The sequence below is a fragment of the Sorex araneus genome, chromosome 3 (assembly GCF_027595985.1).
Source record: "Sorex araneus isolate mSorAra2 chromosome 3, mSorAra2.pri, whole genome shotgun sequence".
In the NCBI taxonomy this organism is placed as follows: Eukaryota; Metazoa; Chordata; class Mammalia; order Eulipotyphla; family Soricidae; genus Sorex; species Sorex araneus.
This window is the reverse complement of record NC_073304.1, coordinates 12,865,813-12,893,629: the sequence shown is the minus strand read 5'-3', so window position 1 is coordinate 12,893,629 and position 27,817 is coordinate 12,865,813. Positions and strand designations below refer to the sequence as shown.

The 27,817-nt window shown below is 43.0% G+C and overlaps 1 protein-coding gene across 1 annotated transcript; it reads left to right on the top strand.

Annotated features, from left to right (window-relative positions):
- Window positions 1–27,339, top strand: SPATA7 (spermatogenesis associated 7). The gene is made up of 12 exons (XM_055130336.1): window positions 1–202; window positions 4,629–4,703; window positions 6,110–6,205; window positions 9,553–9,600; window positions 12,580–12,713; window positions 14,500–15,032; window positions 16,243–16,309; window positions 17,462–17,571; window positions 19,897–19,950; window positions 22,046–22,123; window positions 26,453–26,510; window positions 26,764–27,339. Exons 1-12 carry the CDS (start codon window positions 184–186, stop codon window positions 27,337–27,339), a joined length of 1,848 nt encoding a protein of 615 aa, XP_054986311.1. The 5' UTR covers window positions 1–183.
- The last annotated feature ends 478 nt before the right edge of the window (window positions 27,340–27,817 follow it).

The following is a 27,817-nucleotide window of genomic DNA, read 5'->3' as shown; positions in this document are numbered from 1 at the left end:
GTCGTGACGTCACAGCCCCGGAGCCCGGAACGCGGCCTTAGCAACCGGCCGGGCCCCACTCTCCCGCAGGCGCCCGCCGCCTCCTGCCTGCTCCACCTGCTTTGCGGGGGCTGGCCGGGCCCTGGGAAGGACCGAAGGGGGCCCAACCTGTAGCCCCCGAGGCCGCTGCAAGAGGATCTCAGCATGGAGGGCGGCCGGAGAGGTAACGATCAGCCGTCGAGCCCGGGGGTGGGCTCCGGAAGCCCCGGGGACCCCGCGGGTCCTGATCGTGCACCCAAAGGACCCCCCCCCACCCCTCGACTGCCCGGGCCTTGCTGCCCGCCGGGCTCGTGGGTGGCTTCTTGCCAGGAGCTGAGGAATCGCCCTCCGAGCTCGGGGTCTGTGCGCGCGCCTGCAGAGCGCAGGGGCCCAGGAACTCCAATTGGCCTTCGGGCTCGGACTTCTGGACACCCCGGAACCAAAGCCCCGCTGCTCCCGAGTGGAGTGACCCACCCTCTCTCGTCCCCCCCACGGCCCCTCGGCTCTAAAAAAGGGCGAGTCAGACAGACGTCCATGTCCCAGAGTTCTTGAGGTTATCTCGAATATCCCAAAGGCAGATAATGCATCGCAGGCGGCTGGCTCGTTGTTAATTAAAGTGCTCGGGAAATTGGAAATCTTGGCATTCCCTAGCCAAATCCTCTCCTCCCGCAAACTATTGAGTGACCCAGTGATGCTTTTTCACGTGAGTAGGAGCTCTGTTGAAGTGCAAAGTATGGGACTGGGACGGGTGTCGGAGCGTTGTGATGACTGAAACCCAATCATGGATCGTTTTGGTAACTGTATCTCACGGGGATTCACTTAAAAACGAAATAAAATCAAAACAAATGCAAAGTATTCAGTTAGTCGGATGGAAGCTGGCTGGAGTTTTGCATGTCTACCAAGCTTCCTAAGGGATCCAGCGTTGTGGGCTAAAGTTTTAGTAGCTAGTGGATGAATTCATAATCGCGGTGTACGTTTGTCCTTGACGTAAAACTCCCTGGGAATGCGGTGGACACCAGATGGAATGCTTGGGGTCGGTCTTAGAACTGTACATCTCAAGCAATCTAGCCAAATAATTTGCCCCTTCACACTTGTGAGCACACAGTATTTTTTTTTCCTCCAGCCTAAACTAAGGCAGTCTCCACACCTACTCCTGCCAATTCCGTGCGTGTTTTTATCGATTTTTAAATAAAACCAAGCACCTCCATGGTTCCTTCCATAAGCCTGCTTTGAAAGCTGGAGTGCTTTTATTTAGATAATCGTTGATTAAAGTCGTTGATTACAGTGAACTACCTTTACATGAAGAAGGGAACTATCCATTGATCAAGAAATTGTATACACGCAAGCTTTTCCAACCTAAATTCCAGATAAAGCAAACCAACGTGCTCTTACGGCTTTCATAAATTTTTGCAACATTGGTATTCAACCCTAATTGATTATCAGAAACTATCCCCAAGTTATCTCATTATTTATTCTACAAAAACATCTTGTTAGGTATTTTTTTTCAGGGTGAATAACATCATCAATAACTTGCCAAGGTCACAGTAAATGACACCTAGTCTTTGTTCCAGATGAATTGAAACCTTAGAACTATTATTTTCATTTAGTGTCTTCACTAAATTGGTCAAGGCATTGAGAAGAATGTGTGAAAATTTAGAATATAACACGTTTAATATTTTCTTATTATTTGTTGAATTACGTTTAAAATTTGAATGACGTCAAAATGTAAAAAAATAATAATTATAATTTCATGAATTTCATGGCTCACCCGGCATTGCACAGGGGTTACTCCTGGCTCTGCACTCAGGAATTACTCCTGGTGGTGCTCAGGGGACCATATGGGATGCCGGGAATGGAACCCAGGTCGGCCGTGTGCAAGGCAAATGCCCTACCCGCTGAGCTATCACTCCAGCCCCAGTTTCAGATATTTTTCATGAAGAATGTTAGGTGACTAATTTCTAATTTCTTAGTGAAGAGAATGACTTATTTTCCTTTTCCGCTCTCCCCTTTCTCTGCATCGTTGTTGTTGCTGCAGTGGCCAGGAGGTGGCGCCCTCACAGTTTTGGTTGTGGTGCTCACACACTCAGCCAAGGGGTCGTAGTCCCTTCGGTTGTGGTGCCAGCATGTGTGCGCTCCTTTAATTGTGCTCTCACGCACTCAGGGTGTGGCACTTGCCCGGGGTCCCTGTGGTGCTCAGACCTTGTCAGGATCATACTTCTGGCCGTGGTGCTCCCATCCTCTTAGAGACGCTCCCTTGGTTGTGGTCCTCACACACACCCAGATGTCACACCGCTCAGAAATTGTTTATGGCGCAGTGATCACAGTCAGTGCAGCTGCCAGGTGCAAACAGCGGAGCTGCTAGGATCACGCTTGGCGCATGTGGTTGCACTGGGGATTGAACTTAAAACCTTTAGGTTTCCCAGGCAGGTATTCTAGGTCACTGAGTTATATACTAGACCGCCCCCTGCCCACACACATGCCTCAACAGAATTACTTTCTTAAAATTGGGGGGGCCTCCCAAATGGTGCTCAGAAGGTCTGGAGGTAGGGGGGCGGCCTCCTAACAATTCTCAGCCAAGGACCCATTGCTGTTTGGGCCTGCAGTGTTTCTCAGGGGCCACATCAGCAGTGCTCAGAGGTCACATCTGAAGGTGTTCAGGGTGCCATGATCCTAACCAAAGTGGCCCCATGCAAGGCATGAGTCAACCCTGATACTGTTCCTCCAGCCCTTATCAAAACGTTTTCTGATCATTTGTATTGAGGTGCCGAGACTTAAAAGACTTTTATGCTTTTCATGCAGACATCACCCAGTCGCACACCCTTCTCTAGAGAGCCCTTTCGTCCACGTTTCCCTGGGCCACCCCCCGCCCCAGCACCTCCTATCCCATGTCAGCTCATTTCTATGACTTTGGTCCTTTCCATACTATTTCTATAATTTATCCCAAATATGAGAGAGTCCTCACACCACAGAGAATGGCACACATCCAGAAGAACAAAAGCAGCCGCTGTTGGCGTGGGTGTGGGGGAAAAGGGACCCTCCTACACTGCTGGTGGGAATGCCGACTGGTTCAGCCCAAATATGAGAGAGATCCTTTTTTTTTATTGTGCTTTTTGCTTTATTTATTTATTTATTTATTTATTTATTTATTTTGCTTTTTTTGAGTTACACCCGGCCATGCACAGGGGTTACTCCTGGCTCATGCACTCAGGAATTACTCCTGGCAGGGGTCAGGGGACCATATGGGATGCTGGGAATTGAACCCGAGTCAGCCGCGTGCAAGGCAAATGCCCTACCTGCTGTGCTATTGCTCCAGCTTTGTTGTGAATATGATGACACCTACACATATGTGGATGATTGAGCTAAACTCTTGAAATTTCATGATTTTTTTTTTTTTTTTTGCTTTTTGGGTCGCACCTGGAGATGCACAGGGATTACTCCTGGCTGTGCACTCAGGAACCACCCCTGGCAGTGCTCAGGGGACCATATGGGATGCTGGGATTCAAACCCGGGTCGGCCGAGTGCAAGGCAAACGCCCTACCCACTGTGCTATCACTTCAGCCCCAAAATTTCATAAAATTTAAATCAATGATAAGTTGGCAAAATTTTTTTCAAACTACATCATTTTTTCACATGTATATAAAATTCTGTAATTAATATGAATAAGTGTGCTACTGCATTTTAAATTCTACAGAAATTCTCACAGAAATACAAAATTTAGTGAGGAGGGGGCTGGAGCAATAGCACAGTGGGTAGGGCATTTGCCTTGCACGCAGCCGACCTGGGTTCAATTCCCAGCATCCCATATGTCCCCTGAGCACCACCAGTGCTAATTCCTGAGTGCAGAGCCAGGAGTAACTCCTGTGCATAGCCAGATGTGACCCAAAAAGGCAAAAAAAAAAAAAAAATTAGTGAGAAGAATGAGGAAAATTTTAAGGGGAAAATTATAGGCCTATGAAGTATGAAAGTATTTTATCCTTACAAAGGGAATGTTGGCTTGTATTAGAAAATATTATAGAAAATACTTAAGTGTCTGCATTAATAAGTAAAATATTGTAATAAAAATTCTGTAAAAAGAACACACCTGATCAGATACAGAACATTCATTATAAATAGAACATTAATTTGTTATTAAAAACATATAAAATCCTTTAGCAAGCTACGAGTAATAAAGCCTAAAAAATTATTTTTAAGAACAGACTAACATTAAAGTATTTAGTACACTCTCAAAATCTCAGCTGTATGTTGTGAAATGTGATAACTCTACATCAAACTTATTAGTTAACACTAGTGTAAGCATGTGACTCAAAATATTATCAATAATTTTTTCAAATGCAGTTAGTGGTGTGCAGTAAAAAATGATCATAGCAAATAAAACATACTGTTTTTTTTAGCCAGTGAAAATAAAGTATCAGGATACAAGTGTTTTTGAAAATATGTCAAAAGACAGAGCCTCTTATCTATGTTTTTAGAATTTTTCTACTAAACATTGCTTGTTAGTAATGAGTGAATGAAATTTTAAACAAGTTGTTGTCAAAGACAGTTTGTCTTTTTTCAAATGTCGCTGTGACAGTTGCTCCATCTACCCTCAATTTGTGTTTTTCTGTTAAAAGTTCGAGCAACGTCTGTCCTTCCCCGATTTGGCCCATCCTGCCTGTTTAAAGGACACTTGAGCACCAAAAGTAACGGTAAGTGAAGTTCTCCAAAGGGTAAGCGGTTGTTAGGAGCTTGGCTGCCTGTCTCCTTCATTTGCGGATCTTGTGATATGATGAAAGACATTCAGTTCGTTTCATCAGCACTTGGCCCTCACATTGTCATGCAGCAAAGGTTGCTTTGAGAGGGGGTGGGGGGCTGAGGAGCAATGGCATTCTTCCTGGCCGCCCCTGTGCCCTGGCTGTCCCTGGCCGCCTCCTGCTCCTCTCAGCAGCTCCAGCTTAAAGAGCAGCTTAAAGGTCCTGGGGGTGAGTGGAAGAGCAGCTTACTGGTCCCCAGCTTAAAACACGCCTGCCTCGTTTAGGCTTAACATGCGTCAAGACACAATCACGAGAAGGAAGCCTGCGCAGAGCGCCGGGAAAACGTGTTTTCTTTCCGAATAAACAGGAGTCCTTTATCCAGTTAGACTACAGGCTACAAAAGGGGATCTTGCCGTGTATTTTCTATGATGTTTGCACATTTTAAAGCCTTTAAAGTAAATTTTTATGTGAATTAAATACATTTTTCATAAGTAGAACCTAAAGTTTTAAGTATGGGCTTTTATTGTTTTTTTCCGTATTTACATAAAATTGTATTGGTTCTTCTAAATGTGAAGAATTCTGTTTTTAGTTTACCCTGTAATAAAGTAGATGTACAGAGTCAAGATCATAAACTTTGAAGTTTTCAGAGGATAAAAACCTACATCTATCTATATATGTAGTATAAAGTTTCAAAGTTTGTAATTTGTTTAATTTACCAAACTCCGGATTGGAGCGATAGCACAGCAGGTAGGGCATTCGCCTTTCACGCGGCCGACCTGGGTGATATTTTCGCCCCTCTTAGAGAGCCTGGCAAGCTGCCCAGAGTATCCCACCTGCACGGCAGAGCCTGGTGAGCTACCCGTGGCATATCCAATATGCCAAAAACAGTAACAACAAGTCTCACAATGGAGACGTTACTGGTGCCTGCTCGAGCAAATTGATGAACAACAGGAGGACAGTGCTATAGTGCTACCAAACTCCATGTATTACCAAATTCTATGTATTATCATTTATTCAAATATTACTAATGGTAACTTTATTTTATAATTGGACAAGTGGCTAAATATTTTCAATTATGTGATGCAGAGCTGTTGATAAGAAATAGTTTTATAAGTGTAGTTTATAGTTCCTTCCCCAAACTCTAAAGCTCATAAAGTTTAGGAAGATTTCTAAGTGGTCAGCAGCTTGTCAGCCCTTGGTACAAGATTAAGACTAGAATGTACTAAGCATCTCAGAATTATGTCCGTATCACCATGGTTGAAATTTAGAACATGTTCTATTAATGAGCTTAATAGCCAGTAACTTGCCTCGTGATGTACTCATTTTAAATATATAATGATTAAATATGTTTTAATTTTTAGCTTTTTGCACTGACTCCTCCTCTCTCAGACTAAGTACTCTCCACCTGATCGAGACCCACATGGCTATTCACTATAATAAAATCCTTTCCGCCAAAGGTAAAAATGCAACTGTGAACTTTCTGTACCAGCTGAAACCTTCAGTTTCACCTCTCAGAATAAATCTGTAACACAAATGGGATACATTGTCTACAAATGGATTTGATTTGTGTTTAGGGTAGTAAGATATCAACTACTGACTTAACATATATGTGTACACAAACACATGCGCGCACACACACATACCCCACACAGACATATTTACTACATGTAGCATATCCAGATTCCATTTTTGTTGACTATATTGAAATGAATATCTTATCTCTTTTTTTCTGTTGTTATTCCTACTAATTTTGGTTGTATTTGATCTTAAGTTTATGTCTGCATTTTCTGTTTTCACATTTTTTAAAGAAGTTAAACAGGCAGAAGTGATAGTACAGAGGGTAGGGTGTTTGCCTTGCATGCAGCTGACCCAGTTTTAATCCCCAGCACTCCACATGGTCCCTTGGGCACTGCCAGGAGTTCTTTTGTGTAGAACCACTAAAGAGCCCCTTTAAAGTAAGCTGTGAGGAATGCCGGTGTGGCCCAATGACAAACAAACAAGGATTTGTGCAAAGAATGTCCTAGAGGGCTGGAGAGTCAGCATTTGCTTGGCTGCGGCTGTGGCCGCAGCAATGGTTCCTTCCCTGGCACCACTTACAGTCCTCCAAGCACTGCCAGGTGTGGCCCTGAGCACAGACATAGGAGTGGCCCCTGAGCACCACCCAATGTGAATCCCCCCCCACACACACACACACAAAAAATAATAATAAAAGTCAGGAAAGAAAGTATTAGCGGGGGCTGGAGAGATAGCACAGCGAGTAGGGCGTTTGCCTTGCACGCGGCCAACCCAGGTTCGATTCCCAGCATCCCATATGGTCCCCTGAGCACCACCAGGAGTGATTCCTGAGTGCAAAGGCAGGAGTAGCCCCTGAGGATCGCCAGGTGTGACCCAAAAAGCAAAAACAAAAAAAAAAAGAAAGAAAGAAAGTATTAGCAACTATTTTTCTTTTTTGTTAGATTTATTGAAGTATAACCTAAAATTCCCTGGTCTTTAAGTGGCTAATTAAAATATTTTGCAGCCTATGTACATGAATATAATCACCATCATAATCAGCTTTCAATTAGTGGACACTTTTGATTCGTTACAACCCATGTTGTGGCATATGTCAGTATTTCTTCCTTTTTATTGCTAAGAAGCACTTCTGACTATTCTGCAGCTTGTTTATTGCTTCACCCTTTTGGTACTTAGATTATTTGGCACCCTTGGAGACATTGAGAGCAAACCTGCTTATAAACATTCACACAGAATCCTTCATTCTGCGTCTCCACTTCTCAGATAAATTTACTTCCTGGAAATGGAATTGTGGGCTCATGTAGTAAGTATAGATTAACTAAGAAAGTGCCAAGTTGAGTTTTTTCAGAATGGCTTTACCATTTTTTATATCTGCCACTTTCGCATCCTCACCTGTACTAACATGAAATAGTAACAGTAGTAGTAGCCCATTAAGGTTTTTGTTTGAATAGTATTTCTTTGATGTACTGTCAGACAGCTTTCAATATATTTTTATGCCATCTGATTCTTTGGTGGAAACACCTGCATGGTTTAGGATTTATTGTTATTGTTTGAGAGGGGCTTCCCAATGATGCTAAGGGACCCCCAAGGCTGCACTGGCTCGTGCTTGAAAGACCTATGGTGCTGGGGATCAAACTCAGGACTAGGTGCTTGCCAGGATGTGCCCCAACTCTTTGAACTCTCTCCCATCCAACTCTGCCTATTTTTGCCAATACTTTATCTTAATACTACATTCTGCAGGCTCTTCATGTGTTAACTGCAGAATCTGTGACTGTTATATTTTGCATTTATTTTCTCCTTTCCCGTGACTTATCTTCAACTTTTTTCATCTATTTTTGCTTGTTTCTGTTTTGGGTGTGTTGGGATCTCTCCTGGCAGCACTCCGGGAGACTGAAACAGTTGGCTGCCTGCAAATCAAGTGCCCTCCTGTCATACTATCACTCTGACTCAATTTTTTTTTTAATTTTTAAGTAGTTTCAGACTTACAGAAAAGTTGCAAAAGCCAAAGGGCGTTCTAAAATGAAACCCTCTACCTAGATTTACTGCCGTTAACTCTAACATAGTAGTGCTGTCAACCCGAGAAATTGAAACTGGAGAGATGGAACAGTGGGCAAGGTGCTTGCTTGTCTTGTATCTGGCTAACCCAGGTTCAATCCCCAGCACCTCTTATAGCCCCCCCCCCAGAGGAGTGACCCCGAGCATAGCTGGCTGTGGCCTAAAAAACAAATTTTTAAGGCAGAAAATTGATAATGGGGATACAGTGCTAATAACTACCGGCCTTATTTGAGTTTGACTGGGTTTTGTCTCAGGTGTCAGTCCCAGTAGTACTCAGGAGACCCAGTGGTGCTGGGATCAAATCTGGCCTCCTACCTGCCATGCCCGCACTCAGCCCACTGAATTATCTCTCCAGCCCCTTCACTAAGAGTTATTTAAGAGATTTTTATTTTGTCATTTAAAGAGCTAAATCTCATAATTTTGCCACTTGTAAAGTTCAAATAATAAGTGACAAATTCTATCTTGTGACATGAGAATCTTAAGTTCAGCATGTTAATTATTTAATAATTTACACTTTTCCTATACTGCTGAAGAATTTTTGCCTAATGTTAGATCACTGGGATAGTTTTGTATTTTCTTGTGTACATTTTAGCTCCTACATTTTTAAGATAATGAATCATCTTGTGTTTGTTTTTATACATGTTGTAAGTATCTGTGTCTTGCTTATGGTTATCTAAATATTCCCAGTACCATTTGTTGAAGAGATGGTCCTTTCCCTACTGACCTGTCTTGACACATTCCAAATCTTGATTTCCCTATATGCATTGCTTTATGTCCAGACTTCCTCTTTGGTTCTGTTGACATAAATCTATTTGCTAATTTTGCATTCCCTTAATTACTGTAGCATTATTTTGAAATCAAATAGCATAAGTCATTCCATTTTGCTTTTCTTTTCTGAGCTTGATTGGGAATTCTGGCTACAAGGACATTAGGTGTGTGATATAAACAGGTTAGCTTAGTAATCTACGTTCATGTATTTTCCAGTCATCCTTTACTCTTCAATAGTTTATATAGCTATATTTTCAAGTTCACTAATAATTTCTTCTGCAGTACCTATTGAGCAGGTATTCCCAACCAATGTATTGTTTACCAAGGATATTACATTTTTCATTGCTAGAAATACAATAAAAATCAAACCAAGGAACTGCAATTCTGGAACATTTCATTTCCTCATTTGGTATTTGTTATGTTTTAAAATATTAGGAATATAATTGAGCCTCTGATTTTTCTCTTTCAGCTGCAGTAGACTGCTCAATTCCAATAAGCTTGACTACCAGCATCAAATGTAAGCGAATTTTCACATGCTCCCTTTTGGTCTGGGGGCCACACATCATACTTGGTGGGACTATTCCTGGCCTGGTATTTTGTGGTCATTTGCAGTGGTACACTCAGAACCGTGAGGTTCAGGGGATTGAACCCAGTCTTCTGTGTGCAAAGCTTGAGCCCCAACTCTTTAAGCCATCTCCCAGCCTTTATGGATTTCTTTTTTTAAAAAAAACAACTAATCTTCACATTATAGAAAATTTACCTTCTCAACTAGCAATTGTACAGTGGCAGCCATTAGATACATTGATATTAAGGGCCACTCTCACCACCAACCATTTCCAGAACTTGGCATGTTACAAAAGATGCAAAAATGCCTATACCGAGGAAATCGTCCTTTGCCCCGTTGCAATGAGCATTGTACTTTTTTTGCGAGTAGAATCTGCTTCATATAAGTGAAATCATAGTGTTTCCTTTCCTTTTGGTGACTAGTTTATTTCATTCATCTTAATGTCCTCAAGGTTCACCATGTTGGAATGTGCTAGACTCTTTCCTCTCTGAGGCATATTTGTGTGTATGTCATATTTTGTTTACGAAGTCATGTGTCTGAAAATGCTTAGAAATTTGTTTCTACTTTTTGGGGTTTGAGAATCATCCTTTTAAACTCATTCATAGATAAAACTCTTGAAGGCCTTCTTTTCGATTTTGGGGGGTATATACTGAGAAGTGGAATTGCTATGTCACTTGGTAATCTTATTTTTAATTTGTTGAGAACCCACTATGCTCTTTTTCTGGTAGTACTGTTGACCCGTTGTTCATCGATTTGCTCGAGCAGGCACCAGTAACGTCTCCATTGTGAGACTTGTTGTTATTGTTCTTGGCATATTGAATATGCCACAGGTAGCTTGGCAGGCTCTGCCGTGAGGGCGGGATACTCTTGGTAGCTTGCCGGGCTCTCTGAGAGGGATGGAGGAATCGAACCCGGGTCAGCCGCATGCAAGACAAACACCTTACCCACTGTGCTATCACGCCAGTCTTTTTCTATAGCAACTAAATCATTTTATATTTTCACTGTAGTGTACAAAGGTTCCAACTTTTCTATATTCTCCCCAGTAATTATTTTGTGCTATTGATAGTAACTACCCTAATGGATATTAGCAATAGCATTTTAAAAATCCTATAAGGGCTGGAGTGATAGCATAGTGGGTAGGGTGTTTGCCTTGCACGCGGCCGACCCGGGCTCGAATCCCAGCATCCCATATGGTCCCCTGAGCACTGCCAGGAGTAATTCCTGAGTGCAGAGCCAGGAGTAATCCCTGAGCATCGCCAGGTGTGACCCAAAAACCAAAAAAAAAAAAATCCTGTAAAAAAGTTAAATTTCGATACATATGAAAATTGTGTTTTACTTCTTTGGGGTTTTGGGGTCACACCCGAAAGTACTCAGTGCTCAGGAATGACCTCTGGGAGTGACCCACGTGGTACTGGAGGATGGAAGGGGATCAGCCTGCAAGCTTCTTACCCCGTGTGTTATCTCTTTGGCTTCCAGTATCACATTTAAAAAGCAGTGTTTTCAATCAGGAAAATATCAAATATCTCTTTTTCTTTTCTTTTTTTAAGAATCAGATAGGGGGGCTGGAGCAATAGCACAGTGGGTAGGGCGTTTGCCTTGCACGAGACCGAGCTGGGTTGGGGGTTGGTCCCCTGAGTACCGCCAGAAGTAATTCCTGAGTGCAGAGCCAGGAGTAACCCCTGTGCATCGCCGGGTGTGACCGAAAAAGCAAAAAAAAAAAAAAAAGAATCAGATAGGGGCTGGAGAGATAGCACAGCGGGTAGGGCGTTTGCCTTGCACGCGGCCGACCTGGGTTCAAATCCCAGCATCCCATATGGTCCCCTGAGCATGGCCAGGGGTAATTCCTGAGTGCAGAGCCAGGAGTAACCCCTGTGCATCGCTGGGTGTGACCCAAAAAGCAAAAAAAAAAAAAAAGAATCAGATAGCAATGAGGGTGTTGCAAGCCATAAGCAGTTGATACTTATCTCTGATTGAGATGCTGTTAGATCACCCAGGCAAAGACTGCCAGAGTGTCCTTTTGTTAATCATATAAAAACCTAAATTTTGGTAATGTCTGATGATATTGACAGCAGGATTTCACTGAGGCCAGAAGTGTCTAGTGTAACTCAGACTCCACGCTGGGGATTACGGAGACTCTGTCTTGGCAGGCTTTCCCAACCTTTCTGCCTTGGAATATCTTCCTAGGAGTCCCTTTCTGGAAACCTTAGCCTTCGTTAGCTTGTCACATCTTAGGTGTGCTTTTAACTTGTTAATCCCTTGATCAGGTGGGATCAGTAGTACAGCGGGTAGTGTACTTTCCTTGCAGGCAGCTGACCAGGGTTCAATCCCAGCATCCCATATGGTCCCCCAAGCCTGCCAGGAATGATCCCTGAGTGCAGAGCCAGGAGTAATCCATGAACACTGCTGGGGATGGCCCAAACCACCTCAGACAGACAGACAGACAGACAGACAGACAGACACACACACACACACACACACACACACACACACACACACACACACACACACACACAGACTCAAATAAATAAATAAACAAATACATAAAAGAGGCCTAAATTGTTAGTCGCTTTTAAGTTTTCATAAAATATTTGTTAACTTACTCTTATATGGAAAAGCATATAAAGAATTTTTTTTGGGGGGAGGAAGCAATGTAATTTTTATTGAAACTTATTTTAAAAGATGTGAGGGGGGAGAAAGAAGTACGTGTTTGAGAGAGAGCAGAGAACACGGGCTTCTCCAGAGTAGAAATGGGCAAGCAAAGAAGGATCGAGATAAATAAGGGAGATAGGTGGGGCTCAAGGGAGAACACGGGCCTGAAGAGCAACCTGTACTTAAAGAAGTTTATTTGCAAAAGAGTAGTATAAATATGGCAAGAAAAGGCAAAAACTGTTTTTTTGTTCTGTATTTTAAAAGGTTTGTTCTTCCCTCCAGATGCAGATCAACAACGAAGGGAGAAACTGAAAAAGGAATTAGCGCAATATCAAAGGGATTTCAAATTGAGTAAAACTGCAGGGCAAGCCAAATCTAAAAATAATTCTAGGTCATTATTTAATGGTCTCGAAAAGGTAAGACAGTATATTTATATATATATGTATATTTTTTTCTATTAAAATCAAGTTTGCTTCATTTTTTTTCATTTCCTAGTTTGGTTCACATCTATAAGACCCTGTGCCTCAGTTTCTTTATTAGAGGTAATGTGCCACCAGCCAAAAATTGATATGAAGAGGAAATGAGTTCTACATATACTGCCTTAGTATAATACACATAGTAAAGGACTGTACCTGTTGTTAGGGGCTCTTACTGCTCCTCTTTTTTTCTACTCAATCACCAGAATAATACTTTGGGGGCCAGAGCAATGGGATCGGGCACTTGCCTCGCACACGGCCAATCCAGGTTCAATTTCCAGCACCCCATATAGTCTCCTGAGCACTGCCAGGAGCAATCTCTGAGCTCAGAGCCAGGAGTAAGCCCTGAGCACTGCTGGGTGGGGCCCCAAAGATAAAACCAAAAAAAAAAAAAAAGAATAGTACTTTGCACATAGAAAGAACACACGTTTTAAAATTTTTCTTGGCTTGGTTATGTAAGCCTTCCTTATAGAGCCTTCCTTAGGCTTCCCTGAGCCTTCCTTATAGAGCAGATAAAACTAGCCCAGTCTGACACATTTTTACCTGTTTCTGTGACTTCTTTGTAACTTCTCGTCCACCTTATAAAATGTCTCTGGGATTTCTAAAGATAACCCTGAAGTCTGGACGCAATGACAAGACTTCTTGAGTCTCTGACTTATAAAAGAATAAAATATCTCTTTTATTATAAATAGAGTCTATAAATTAGACTTTATGGCTGTCTGGTAGAAATAGTTCTTCCAACATTTTCATTTTTGTTTTTTTGGTTTTTTTTTTTGCTTTTTGGGTCACATCCAGCGATGCTCAGGGGTTACTCCTGGCCCTACACTCAGGAATCACTCCTGGTGGTGTTTGGGGAACCATATGGGATGCCGGGGATTGAACCCAGGTCGGCCGCGTGCAAGGCAAATGGTCCTACCCACTGGTTCCAACGTTTTCAACCAGAGATGTAGCACACTTCCAAAACTCCGCCCTTTCAAAGCTTCCCTCCTTGTGGAGAGAAGTTAAGTAAGGGGGTGAACTTTTTATAGCTATTTCTTAATTATGCTTAAAATATTGGTTCATTGAGCCAGCATTTCCTGTATTGAGAGAAGTTCTTTTTCATTTCTTTAAAACATTCCTCAAATTGAGGGCCATAGCTACAGTACAGCAGGTAGGGAACTTGCCGTGCATGCAGCCAACATGGGTTCCATCCTCAGGACCCCGTGTGTTCCCCCCGACCCGCCAGGAGTGACCCCTGAGCACAGAGGCAGAGTCAGCAGTAAGCCCTGAGCAATGCCAGGTGTGCACCGTATCCCCCCCACACACACACACATACAAACACAAATCCTGTACTTTCAGAGGGGTCTGTGTGACTAAGGAGTACCACAGGCGGCATCTCACAGAAGATGAAGCACCTTAGTGGTTTCACCTAATGGCCAAGTTAGGGTTCACAACTGGTTCGAAAACACTCTCCAGACTCTCTAGTACAACTCGAAACACAGATTCAAGACTTCAAGTTGAAATGCTGTTATTTTTTGTTGTGGAGAGGGAAATGGTTGCTGTTAACTTCATTTCGAATTACCTTGATAATATTTCAGAACTTCATGTGCAGTGAATGCTAACTTCATCAGGAACATAGAAGTTAGTTTCGTAGACCCCGAGTCAGTCACTTTGGAATGCTTAATTTGGCGATCCCCCCATTACGTGTGTAAATGTAACCAATAACTACCAAACCCAATGTTCTTAGCCCTCAGGGGAACCACAAGTTGAGGATGAGAAGATTGGATTCAATTTTATGAAAGAACCACAAGTTGAGGATGAGAAGATTGGATTTAATTTTATGAAAGAAGTGAATAAATTTTCATCCTTCCCGAGGCCACTGGTAACTTCTTCAGAGAGTCTGTGCCTAAATGTACCTAAATCCAGTGAAGTCTTCAGTTCTGGTACCAAAAAGAGTGCCAGTTCCTCTCTGCCCATCACGGATTACAACGTCTCTGAGCCCAGAAAACCATGTTCTAGAGTCAAAAATGTCAGACGACCCAAGAGCACATTCTCAAATTCCCACCGTTTCCAGTTAGTTATCTCAAAAGCGTCCAACGGTGACCTCCTAGATAAACATTCCGACCTCTTCTCCAGTACCCAGTTGCCATTCACTCCCCGCACTTTAAAATCAGAAGCGAAATCATTCCTGTCACAGTATCGATACTACACTCCTGCCAAAAGAAAGCAGAATCTTGCAGATCCGCAGACAGAAGCTGAGACCCAGGCTGAGCCAAACAGGTAGGGCACACGAGCAGCCTACAACTCGGGTGTGTCTTTAAATGTTGTATTTTCGAGGAATCTTTTAAAAAATGTTAGCAAATAACTTCTCTGTAAATGTTTCTGCTGATTCAATATTTAAGATGGCACAAATGAGCTGCAGCAATAGTACAGAGGGTAAAGCACTTGCCTTACATGAGGCCAACCCAGGTTTGATTCCTGGCATCCAGTAGAGTCCCCTGAGCACTGCCAGGAGTGATTCCTGAGTGTAGAGTCAAGAGTAACCTTGAGCACTGCTGGGTATGACCCAAAGTAAAAATTTCTAAAAGGCAAAACTAAAGGCTGTAAAGAGGAGAGGAAAAAGCAACTGTTTAACTACCCTTTTGCTGTCTTCCTTAAATTTAGTTTGCAGTTTTTTATATCAGCACTTGCCAGGAATAACTTAGACAGCTGGGATAATATCTGGAACTTAAATATCATTTTCCTCGGTAATGTTTTCCTCTATGATAGTACCTGGCACATCATAAATACTTAGTAGAAGTTTGCCAATGATTCAAAAAAAAAAGATTTAAAAAAATCTGTATTATTATGTGATTTGTGATTGTTTTTTTCTAATGTTAAATCAATATTTGAAGGGCCGGAACAATAGTACAGTGGGTAGAGTGTTTGCCTTGCATGCGGCCAACCTGGGTTTGATCCCCAGCATCCCATGTGGTGCCCTGAGCACTGCCAGGAGTAATTCCTGAGCCTGAGCATCACCGGATATGACCCCAAAAGCCCAAAATAATAAATAAACCAGTATTTGACATTAATACTAGGACTTTGTTATTTTAGAAAGCAAGGAACACTTTTAGGTTAGTAATATCAGATGCACTCCATACATCTAATCAAAGGAAAAAGCATTGAGTGTGTGAGCTTGTCAAGTGGGAGAGAAATGAAGAAAGCAGGTAGATCATACACATCCTTTTTCTGATTTGCCTTTAACAACTTGGGAAAATAATATTTTCATTTCACTAGTCTTTTCTCTCAACTGAAATCTGGCTGCTATTCAAAAATAGGAAAAGGGGTCTTTCATCCAAACCATATCTCTTTCCTGCTTATGCCATCATAACTTACATATTTTCTAAGGATAGACGGGTTCATTTCAGCTCATGCCTTTTCCTAGATAGTAATACTTGTCATCAGAATATTTCTATTTTGAAGGCATAAAAATTCTTTTAAAATGTTACAGCCTTAAGTCTGATTGTGATGCAGCTGCAGCTGAAAACGTCGTAGACTCAGAATTGACTCTACAGCAGGTAATAAAATTAAGATCTTTGTGATTCATACTGGAATTAAAAGGTGGTTTAATTTACATATTAAGTGTATTATATTAATTACATATGATAGCTATTTGAACTGTTAAGAATAATCCATTCGTTACACATCATGCATATGTTATAACCAGTAAGCAGAAGGTTTTTGTGTTTTCAAGTAGAGTTTTCAGCCAGGGAGGTAGTTCAGTGGGCTGACCGCGTGCCTTGCACACAGGAAATCAGTGATCCCTGCCACTAGAGTTCTCCACACCCCAAAGGGTGCGGCCCCAAAACAACAACAACGTGGACATGCACAACTCACTCCGAAGTTATCCTGCCGAATCTGGGATTCAGTGCTATTAGCACCTTTTCTTGATTGTTGCTTGATGATGTAGATCAAAGGGTTGAAGAATAAATTGCATAGTGCTGTTCTTAACAGTACCAATGTGAATAACTCAGGAGGCAGAAAAGCTCTACAGAAGATATGGAAGATGGGGTCGGAGAGACATTCGAAGGGTTGACGTGCATGCTCGACCCTGGGGCTCGAGCCATGACCCCCCAGCACTGAGCAGACTGATTTGAACAGACAGGTCTAAATTGTGGGAGTCTAAATTGCTAAATAATGAGAGACTAAATTTATAAATAATGGGAGGCTTCTTTTGTCTTACTTAAGACTTCTCAAACTCTTGATTTTCTATTTTTTTATAATAATTCTTTCCTTTTCTTTTTCTTTTGTGTTGTGGGTTTTTTTCGGGGGGGGTCGGTGCTATTCCCAGCTTGTTACCCAGGGACACTCCTGACAGTGGTTGGGGACCACACCACGGTGGAGGGAGAATCAGGTGCCCCAAATGCTAAGCATGCACACAAGCCCTTCTGAACTATTTCCCTGGCCTCTGTAGTACTTACCAAGTGTCATTTACAATATCCCTCAATAAAGTAAAAGGAGTAAACTGTGGATTTAAGAAAAAAAGGCTGGATGGGAAAGGTCTCTACCACAAAGCATCATTTGTTGTAATGCATGTTACCTTTATCTACTGGCTATCTCTATTCTCTCTGCTCTGCTTTTTTTATTTTTATTTTTTTCATTTTTTGGTCTTATTTCTGTTTCTGTAATGTATTTTTAAAGCAGAATATTTATTCTCATTGCATATCCAGGTATCTAGTTGTCTGACATATAAAGAAAAAGAAATAACCCATCTGCCTTTGGAAATACATGGCTTAGCGTGGGACAGCATTAAAAATGACCCTCCTCAGTATTCCTCAAGGTAAATTGCTGGCGGGAAAATCACCTCCGTGGTCTTCATCTCACTGCTTTGCTGGATAATAGACATCATTTTGCAACATAAGTACTATCTAAATTGTATCCTCTCAAACCTGTCTTTTTTTATTTGGCTGAATGAAGTGCCCATAACTCTTGGAGCTCTGGTGCTCTTCTTGGCTTGATGCTTAGGGCTGTCCCCCAGAAGTGTTCAGGGTACCCCCTGGGCTCAGACCCAGGCTCATACAGTGCACACACGCCTTCCTGCCTCCTACGGCCCCCGGGGCGCCCTCTCCTGGCTCCTAACCTGTCTTCAATGTTATATAAATTTAATGATGGTGTTAGTTTTACCAAGAAAATCTTACAAAGGAGGAGCTCAGTAAAAGTTTTCATTCAGGGCCGGAGCGATAGCACAGCGGGTAGGGCATTTGCCTTGCACGCAGCCGACCCGGGTTCGATCCCCGGCATCCCATATGGTCCCCCAAGCACTGCCAGGAGTAATTCCTGAGTGCAAAGCCAGGAGTAACCCCTGAGCATCGCCGGGTGTGACCCAAAAAGCAAAAAAAAAAATTTTTCATTCATGTTTCTAATTGATTAACAAAGGATAAAGGGGCACCAGCCTGTATTAATGCGGCATCACTTTATCCAAGGCAAATAGCACAAATAACACTGAAGAACCTGCCCAGGTGAGGATTCAGAATTTGTGACTGAATATTTATGAGTTCCTGCTGCTTTATTTATGGCAAATCGAGACATTCCTTTTGAAAATAGAAAGCGAACAAAAACCCTACATGACGAGTCTAGTGATTAGGGCACACTACATTAGGTCAAACATCAGAACACACCAGTGGCTAGAGCACATGCCTCGAATGCATCTCACAGGGCCCCTTTTCCCAGAACCACATGGTCTCCCGAGCATCTACCTGGCTGTGACCACAGAGACCCCCCAGCTGGGGTGGCCCAGCAGTGCTCCTGGGTCCTAAGGGCTGAGCAGTGTCACACCCCTGGGCCCTTGCACTGAGCTGAGGGCCCACCAAGCACCTAATCACCGATGGGGGCCCCAGGCCGCCTCAGTGCTGTTGGGAGACCCCCCTTTCTCCCACACGTACACAGATGAGGGGCTATCAAGTAGTCTCAAACGTAAGGCATGATTTTGTTAGTTTCATCTGTCAAATGCATTTCCCGTCTCAGGGATGAAGTGGGTGGAAGGAAGAAGGAACTGGAGATGAAAAGGGCCTGAGAGTGATGTCTCTGTGGGGGAATCTGAGGGCGAGGATCTTCTCTCTCTCTCTCTCTCTCTCTCTCTCTCTCTCTCTCTCTCTCTCTCTCTCTCTCTCTCTCTCTCTCTCTCTCCTTTCTCTCTCCTCTCTCTCTCTCCTCTCCTCTTTCTCTCTCTCTCTCTCTCTCTCTCTCTCTCTCTCTCTCTCTCTCTCTCTCTCTCCCCCTCCCTTCCTCCCTCCGCAGCTTTCTGTAACGGTAACCCTGGCCAGACTCTCATTGTCTGTGTTAAACACCAGAGCACAGTCTTTGAAAGAATTTTGAATTTGAGTAACTAAAGCAAGTCAAAACTTCTGTTTGGGGGCCAGAGCGCCAGCTCAGCGGGCTGAACTCATGCTTTGCATCCTGGGTTAGATGCCCAGCCCTGCGTGGTCCCCAGGCACTGCGGGGAGTGACCCGCAAGCACTGAGCCAGCCAGCACCATCAGGTGTAACCTGAAGTACAGAGCAAAACAAGCATCTGTCTTAGCAGAGTGGAATGTGACTTAGTGCTGGAACATTTGCCTGGTGTATGTGAAGCCCTAGATTTGATTCCTCGTTCCACACTGTTCCCTGAGACATCCAAACATGCTGGGTGTGGCCCAGAAATAATGCAAATGCCTATGATTGCGACTTTACCCGTACGTAACCTGGACAAGTTCCTTCACCTTTCTGGCCCATGGTGAACTCCTTAGTGAACAGGAAAAGAATCCCTTCCTGGTAAGGCTTTCAGCAGGGTAGGATGTTTGAGGATTAAAGCAGATCAAGGAGAAGAATGTACTTTTAAAATTCTGAAACCAGGGGCTGGAGTGATAGCACAGTGGGTAGGGCATTTGCTTTGCACGTGGCTGACCCGGGTTCAATTCCCAGCATCCCATATGGTCTCCCGAGCACCGCCAGGAGTAATTCCTGAGTGCAGAGCCAGGAGTAACCCCTGAGCATCGCCGGATGTGACCCAAAAAAGCAAATAAATAAATAAATAAATAAATAAATAAAATTCTGAAACCTACTATCACTAACCTGTTGTTACTTGCCATTCATTTTATGCAATTTTTTTTTTCATTTTTTCTTTCCAGCACGATATGTCAGTATTCCCTGAACTCTCCTGTAGGAAGAAAAAGTTTCACTGAGTAAGATCTTTCTGACCATAGTATTCTGCTTAAAGGAAATTAAGAGTCTCATAAAGCATTGTGAAATAAGTCAACTGAACCACTGGTGTTCAGCTAGTCCTGTGGGCCAATCATCTATTATGGCTAATTTTTTTTTCTTTTTTGTGCTAAATTTTCTGAAATAATCAGTCTTCATCTTTATGTCTGGTGGAAATTAGTCTCTAAGCTAATGCCCACTTTTTTAATAACCAGGATCCATAATTCTGGTTTCTCTTTGTAAGTAAAAGTAGTAAATGAAAATCAAGAAATTTAGAGGACTGCAAACTTTTGCTTACCCCACCTGGAAGTTTCTGACTATCAGTTCTTTGTGAGTTGTACTACTTGTGGTTGGGTTTTTGGTTTTGCTTTTGTTTTTTTAAGTACAATAGTTTTATTTAGAGAGGTTAAGAGAAGAGAGAGAGAGAAAGAAAGAGAGGGAGGTCTCCTGTTCAAGAGAAAATAAGTAGGGTTGGACTAATCATACAGCGGGTAGGGCACTTGCCTTGCTTACAGCCGACCTGGGTTCAATCCCCAGCACCCCATATGCCATGCTCCTTGGGTCCCTCGTACTTCCAGGATTCTCTGGTCCTCCCAAGCCAAACCTTGGAGCCACAAAGGCTGGGGCCAGTGATGCTCAGGGCACCTGTGCCTTAACTGCTGTGCTGTCCCTCAGGCCCCTGGAAATGCAACTTTTTCTTTACTTTTTCAGAGATGAGGGTTATTCTGCATGCTGAAGGGCTGAGGCTACTCTGGGTAGAACAGTGGCGGGTGCGTGAGTGTGAGAGTCAGACCCTGGCCTCCAGCTTGTAAAGCACGTGCTCCAACCTTTTGAGCTTTTGAACTTTGATCTTCTATGAATCGGTTTATCAATCCCTAATTAAGTACAGAAACTGTACTTACTCAGTTATTAAATACTTGCTATTTGCATTTTTCTATCAGTTGATGTTAGTGCATTAAAATATAGCGATATATCATTATATATCTCTATAATAATCCATAACTAAATTTTTCTTTCTTATTCATACCTTACAATAGTTACTAAATAAGAATGTATAATTAAGTATTCATAACATGTATAATAACTATATCCAAGTAATCAAAAAATGTCACTACCTATACACAGACCTTCCTGTCAGATTATCTTTTCTCCTTTTCAAACATTCTGAGGTGAGGAACAAACTTGATCTTTTCTGCTCGAACATTTCCCAGCCCTAAAACAAGATTCACTTCTCAGAGTTGAGACTCGTGGGCCAGGCCATATAGTACACACCCATGTCTGTTGAGGTAGCCCCAGTTTAATCCCCAGCACCACATGACTCCCAGAGCACCACCAGGTGTGGCCCTGGTGGTCCCAGAGTTCTGCCAAGGGTGCTCAGGCATAGCTCTTGGCCCGAGCAGTGCACTGCCAGGCTCTTGCAACTGAGCTGGGTGTTACAGGGAGTGGCCCTGGGCCTAATGAGAAAAAGAGGAAGAAAGGGAGGGAAGAGAAGGAGAGAGGAAGGGAAGGATGATGAGTACGGATGGATGGATGGATGGATGGATGGATGGATGGATGGATGGTTAAGCAGGTGGATGGATGGACAGACGGATGGATAGGCAGGCAGGTTGATAGATGATCTGTCTCAACAGGAAGACTTGCCGGTGGTGACATTGGGTTATCTCTTTCCCTTGATTGTTTCTATTTCGTATCAAACTTTCTTCCTTTTCAGAATATTTTCTCATCTTTCATGAACTTATTCCTGCCTACTTTGAGAAGCTAGATTTATATTTTGTTTGTAATATTCCTCCTAATTATGTCAAACAGGGCCAAGGATGTTGTTTGAGGGATGCCCACACAATGCCTCATACTGTGTTCGAGGCCGTGTGGGGTCCCCAACACCGCATTCCCCACCCCCACCCCCAGTACCTTAGGAAGTGGTGTCCATACAATTGATACAACAGCAACCCCCAAATCAGGAAGAAGATAATAGCTTTGTAATGGCAGAGAACTGTTTCTAAGGAGGTGTGTGTGGTTAATAAACTTTTCAGAATGCGTCATCAATAACCGTATACTATGTATTGATTTGCTTTTTTACAGTAAAGAAGAATTATTGTATCTGAGTTTCATTGAAAATATAACAGAGGACATTTTGAAAGTTGGTTTATTTTCAAACAGGTTAGATTATTTTTTAATCACTCTTTTCTGAATGTGAAATAATTGTGGTTGAATATATTAAACATGTCCTTTTGAATTAGTTTGTTTTTAAACTGTTTCTAGACAGAGCTCTGTGTGTGTGTGTGTGTGTGTGTGTGTGTGTGTGTGTGTGTGTGTGTGTGTGTTTTGGCGCTGTCACCAAGATTGCTAACTCAGAGGCTACTCCCAGCTGGAACTTACTCCCAGTAGCATCAGGGGACCCTGTGGCCCAGGCTTCAAACCAGACCTCTGGCATTGAGCCTTCTCTGGCCCAGGAAATATTTATATAATTGATCACAAGCTGTAATTCATACTTTAAAGCAAGTCCACAGTTTGGAGTAGTGACGGAAAAGAAGTAGAGATTTTATTGATCTGAATATTATTATGTATCTCTATAATAATCCATAACTAAATTTTTCTTTCTTATTGGAAACCTATTTTACTCTGGAACTATTATATGAATCAAGAACAAGCATCATTTTTTTCTTATATCTCCTACACAAAAACTAAAGACAAATTTAAATTTGCACAGTCAGTGAAATGGCATGTTTGCAAGCCGGATTCCTTGCTATGTAGCTTTTGTTTTGTTTTGTTTTGAAGTTTTGGGCCACTACCAGTGATATTCATGGCTTACTCTTGGCTCTGTGCTCCGGGATCACTTCTGGTAGTACTCAGGGGATATAAGGGGTGGCAGGGACCGAACCTGGGTTGGCCACGTGCAAGACAAGTGCCCTCCTCACCCTCCCATCACTCTGCCTCTGGCTGTTACATCTCTTAAGTGAGACCCGTATCTTGAATCAGCTGTAGAGTATTTACTCCCCACTTTGTTGCACAGCACAGGACCCTGTTGTGTGTACTGCAGGCTTTCCCTGCCCTAACAGTGCGTCCAGGGCAGCACCCCCACCCAGTCCAACCCAGGACTTCAGTGCAAGGCAACTTCTGTACTGCTGAGTTGCCTTGCCAACTTCCAGTGCAATGTTTCTAATTATTTCTATGCATTAGGTATTTGCTGGGAGCTCACACGCAGACCAGAGAGGACCCAGGGGCCACTCCCTGCATTCCTTGGCCCACTGGGCCAGACATCTCCATGCTTGGATGTGGTTTTGGTTTTTGTTTGTTTCGGAGCAATTACTCCTGGTGGTGCTCAGGAGACCATATGAAAGGCCAAGGATTGAACCCTGTCAGCCATGTGCAAGGCAAAGACCCTACCCTCTGTACTGTCACTCTATCCCCTTGGACTTGAGAAGCTGCTTAGGTGCTGGGGGCCACGAGGGGCCACACCCAGCCGTGCTTTTTCTCTTTTTTTGAGGCTGGAGGTGGGGGCGCCTTCTAACAGCCTTACCTGGATTGAATTCAGAGTCTGTACGTGTGAGGTCTTGGCCCCCAACCCTGTGCTATCTTCCCAGTTCCCAAATTTTTTCCATTCTTATGTGAAGCTATTTTGTAATTAAAACATTTTCATTATTGGTAGTATACCAAGATATAGTAAGAAGACCTAAGTAATTTTTACTATTCTGTTTATCTCATTAAAGAAGAGGTGATTTATGCCAGGAGTGATCCCTGAGTGCAGAACCGGGAGCAAAGCCCTGAGCACAACTAGGTGTGACCCAACCCCTCAACCCAAAAAACGATGGTTTAAAAGTTTACAAAGTAGGGATAGAGTTTGATTTGTAAGGACAAACAGTTCTTATTGATCTCCCTCACAATAACTATACTTAACAGGACTGCACAATATGCTCAAAAAATTGTTATGATGGTAAAAAAAAATTGTTTTTGTTATGATGGTATTTTTTTACCACCCCTACATCAAAAATATTAAGATACCAACTGCAAATCAAAAGGCAAACCATAGATTAAAAATTAAGCAAAAACTATTGTGTAAAGTATGTATTTATACTTTAAGTTTTATATTTTTCACGTGGGTTATAAGGCTATGGTAGCATTTCTAATCAAAAGCACCCCAAAATGGAATATGTCAGCATGTTGAAAAGTTTGGTTAAATAAATTATAAATTTTGGGGGGGAGATGTAGGCCACCCACATCGGTGCTCAGAGCTTCCTCCTGCCTCTGTGCTCAGAGCTCATTCCTGGAGGTGATCACGAAACCATCTGCAGTGCCAGGGATGGGACTGGGTGAAACATATGCAGACTCCTTAGAATACTAATAAGTAAGATCTGCTCAGTGGTTTAAAATGTGGTCGTTGGGATTTCATAATGTGGAAAGATGTTAAAGATATATTGTATGGGAGGGTGGGGGGTGGAAAGCCTACCAAAAAGTGAATATTCCAAACCATGAGCATTAGTTGTAAAAGAGGCTATGGATTTTGTGGTCTCCTAAATTGCTGAATAATCAGAACTTAGTCAGTGTAAGTGAGACTTATAATTTCACTGATCATAAATGATAAAGGAAATGTTCATCAAGAAAAGCTTATCAATAAATTCATGCGATGGTACGATGAGGATGATAAAGTTGGAAGAGTAATCTTTACAGTCAGGTACATCTGATTCGAATCTCTTTATGACTTGTGGCCTTAGAAGAAAGGAAGTTATCTGAAGGATGAAGGTTTCTCATCTTTAAAATTGCTGATATGTTTCTTTTCTCTCCCTATACTGGCCATCATTATATCGCTGTCGTTCAGTTGCTCATCAATTTGCTCGAGCGGGCATCAGTAACATCTCCATTCGTCCCTGTCACATTCAGGGTCAGGGGAATGAGGCCCATTATTGTTACAGTTTTTGGCATATCAAATACACCACGGGTAGTTTGCCAGGCTCTGCCATACAAGATTCTGCATCACTCTCTTCCAGGAGCTTTGTTTTATAGTTTCTAGATCTTGGCCATTGATGAGATTACATGGCACTGAGGGCAGTTGTGGGTGTGACTGCCAAGCTACTGGAAAACTGGGGATCTGGGTGGAGGAGACCCAGTACTCATCCTAGAAGTCTTAGAGATCTCAGCCACAGGTCCTGAATACCTGGGTTCCTCTGTTGGTTCCCTCATGGGTTAAGCTTGTTTGAACGTGTGGAGAGTGGCCTTGAGCATGGCTGTGGCTGGGTTCTGGAGGTCTTCAGCTGCCGGGTCTCTGCTTGGGACAGGGAGGGAAACTCAACCCACTCCCAGGGGGCCCTAGTGAAGACAGCCAGGCCCGGGGGCAGGAGATTCTGTATACTGGCCATAAGGTACAATAATAAAAATGTCTAGAACTTTGTGATACCTGATAAGTGATAACTTTCAGGTTATTATGTGAATTTAAAATGAGTGGATTTTTAAGATATAATTCAGGAAGCATTGTGAAATAACTTTACAAGAGAATTTAGTACTTGGTTGGGGGGTTATTGGTAGTTGTGTGAAAGAGGGAGAAGAGAACCTTGGTATTGGTACACAAGATGCAAAAAGAGCCTCTTGGTGTGTACATAAAAGAGGTGGGAGTGGCTGGAGAGATAGTACAGCGGGTAGGGCACTTGCCTTGCATGCAGCCAACCTGGGTTGGATTCCCCAGCTTCCCATAAGGGTCCCCTGAGCTCCCCCGAGAGTGATCCCTGAGTGCAGAGCCAAGATTAGTACTGGAGTACTGCTGAGTGTGGCCAAAACAACAATAGCAAAAAAGACAGGTAGAGGGAAAAGCTGGAACTATTTGGATTTTAGATACTTCTAGGGGGCTAGAGAGGTAGTACAGCAGCAGGGCACTTGCCTTGCAATGGCCCACCTGGGTTCTATCCTTGGCTCCCCATATGGTACCCAAAGCCCATCACAGCTGGTCTGAGTACAGAGCCAGGAATAAGCTCTGAGCAACCTCGCTAGGGCCCCTAAACAAACAAACGAACAAACAATAAGCAGAGAGAGAGGTAGAGGCAAGGGAGGAACTATTTGGACCTCATTTTAGATATTTTTAGGGGCCTAGAGAGCTAGTGGAGAGGTTAAAGCACTTGCCTTACATGCAGCTGACTCTGGTTCAATTCCCCAGCATTGCATATTCTCTAAGTACCATTAGGAGTCACCCCTGAGCATAGAGCTAGGAGTAGCACTACCTGGTGTGAACCATCCCCAAACTATTAATCAAAATATTTATGACAACTTTTAGCAACATGTAATGTCACCAGTGTTGGCATCTATTATAAATGTTAAATGCTCAGTGGAAGTGGTGTTAGCTTCCAAATTAGAGAACTTAGTAGAACAGGGAAGATTTTAGAATGGAAAGTGTATTCTAAAAATTATTTTCCAATGCAGTAGTTCAGTTATTACATGGCTGTTTTGTATTTTCTGATTGATTTCTGATTTTGAGACATTAACATTTTTATTTGTTGTTTATAGGTTCTTAGAACAACTGTTTGAGCGCCACATAAAACAAAATAAACATCACTTGGAGGAGGTTTGTCTTTCCTTAGCACTTCATTACAAAAATTCTTCCATAGAAATAATCTTAAAGATTATTAAGGAATGCATTAAAAATAGCAAGCTTTTTTTTTTCTTTCTTTCTGGGCTCTTTTTCAAGGTTGGGGAGGAGGAAAGGCATGTGTTGAAAAAAATGTTAATCCTACTGAGGTCAGCAGTGAAGAAAGGCAATTCACCTGGGTTAGTCTAATCATTAGAATCCTTGTTGTCTTTTTGTTTTTCCATCCTAGGACAAAATGCGTCAGATGCTGCATATCCTGAAGGTGGATTTAGGCTGCATATCCAAGGAAAACTCAGTCACCCTAAATGTTGGCATGTCGAATGTATCGGATTTTGAAACCGATGGGAGTTCCAAACAAGATGATTCTAAAACTGAACAGGATATAGAATTGCAGCTGGAACGCAAACAATACCTAAAAGCTCTGGACATGCTCCTGTCCCTGCCCAAGGATGAGAATGAGCTGTCTTCGTCGGGTGACTTTCACCTGCCCCCCCATAAATCCAAGTCTTCGGAAGAGGTCATCGTCCAGCAGCTGAACGACGAACCCACGTGGGACCCTTTAATGTTGGGCAAGAGAAGCACCGTGGTGTCGGACAGCCTGACGAACCAGGACACCTGTGTGAACGTCGTGGAGGTGGACAGCGACGCCGAGGAGGTGGAGCCGTCAAGTGAATTGTGTTGCCTCGACACAGCCCTGCCCGGGCCCAAGGAGCTGTGCAGTGTCCATGACGATGACGAAAACCACGACCAGGAACTGTCTCTGAAAATCATAGAGATCAGCACTCGAGTCGTGGATGAGCACTGATACCCCCGATGACCAGTAGTGTAATTCAGTACTCCTTTTCACCCCCCCCTTTTTTTTTTTAGTTAGTAGGATTTATACATTCATTTTCCTGTGCTGGATAATAATAAATTACAATAATTTAGCAGCTCAAAACACTATCACTGGTTGTCGCGAAGTTTCTGTGAATCAGGAGCCAGAGACAGCTGGGAGGAAACTCTGCCGTGGGGTGGAGCAATAGCATAGCGGGTAGGACGTTTGTCTTTCATGCAGCCTGCCCTGGTTCGATTCCCAGCATCCCATATGGTCCCCCCCGAGCACCGGGAGTGACTCCAGAGTGCAGAGCCAGGAGTAACCCCTGTGCATCCCCGAGTGTGACCCAAAAACAAAGCAAAAAAAAGAAAAAAGAAAACTCTGCCGTGTCCACAGATCACGTGTGGGTCAGGCAGGTGGTCTTGCATGTTGTTCTTTGGGGAAGGGGTGGGGGAGGCATGCCGGATAG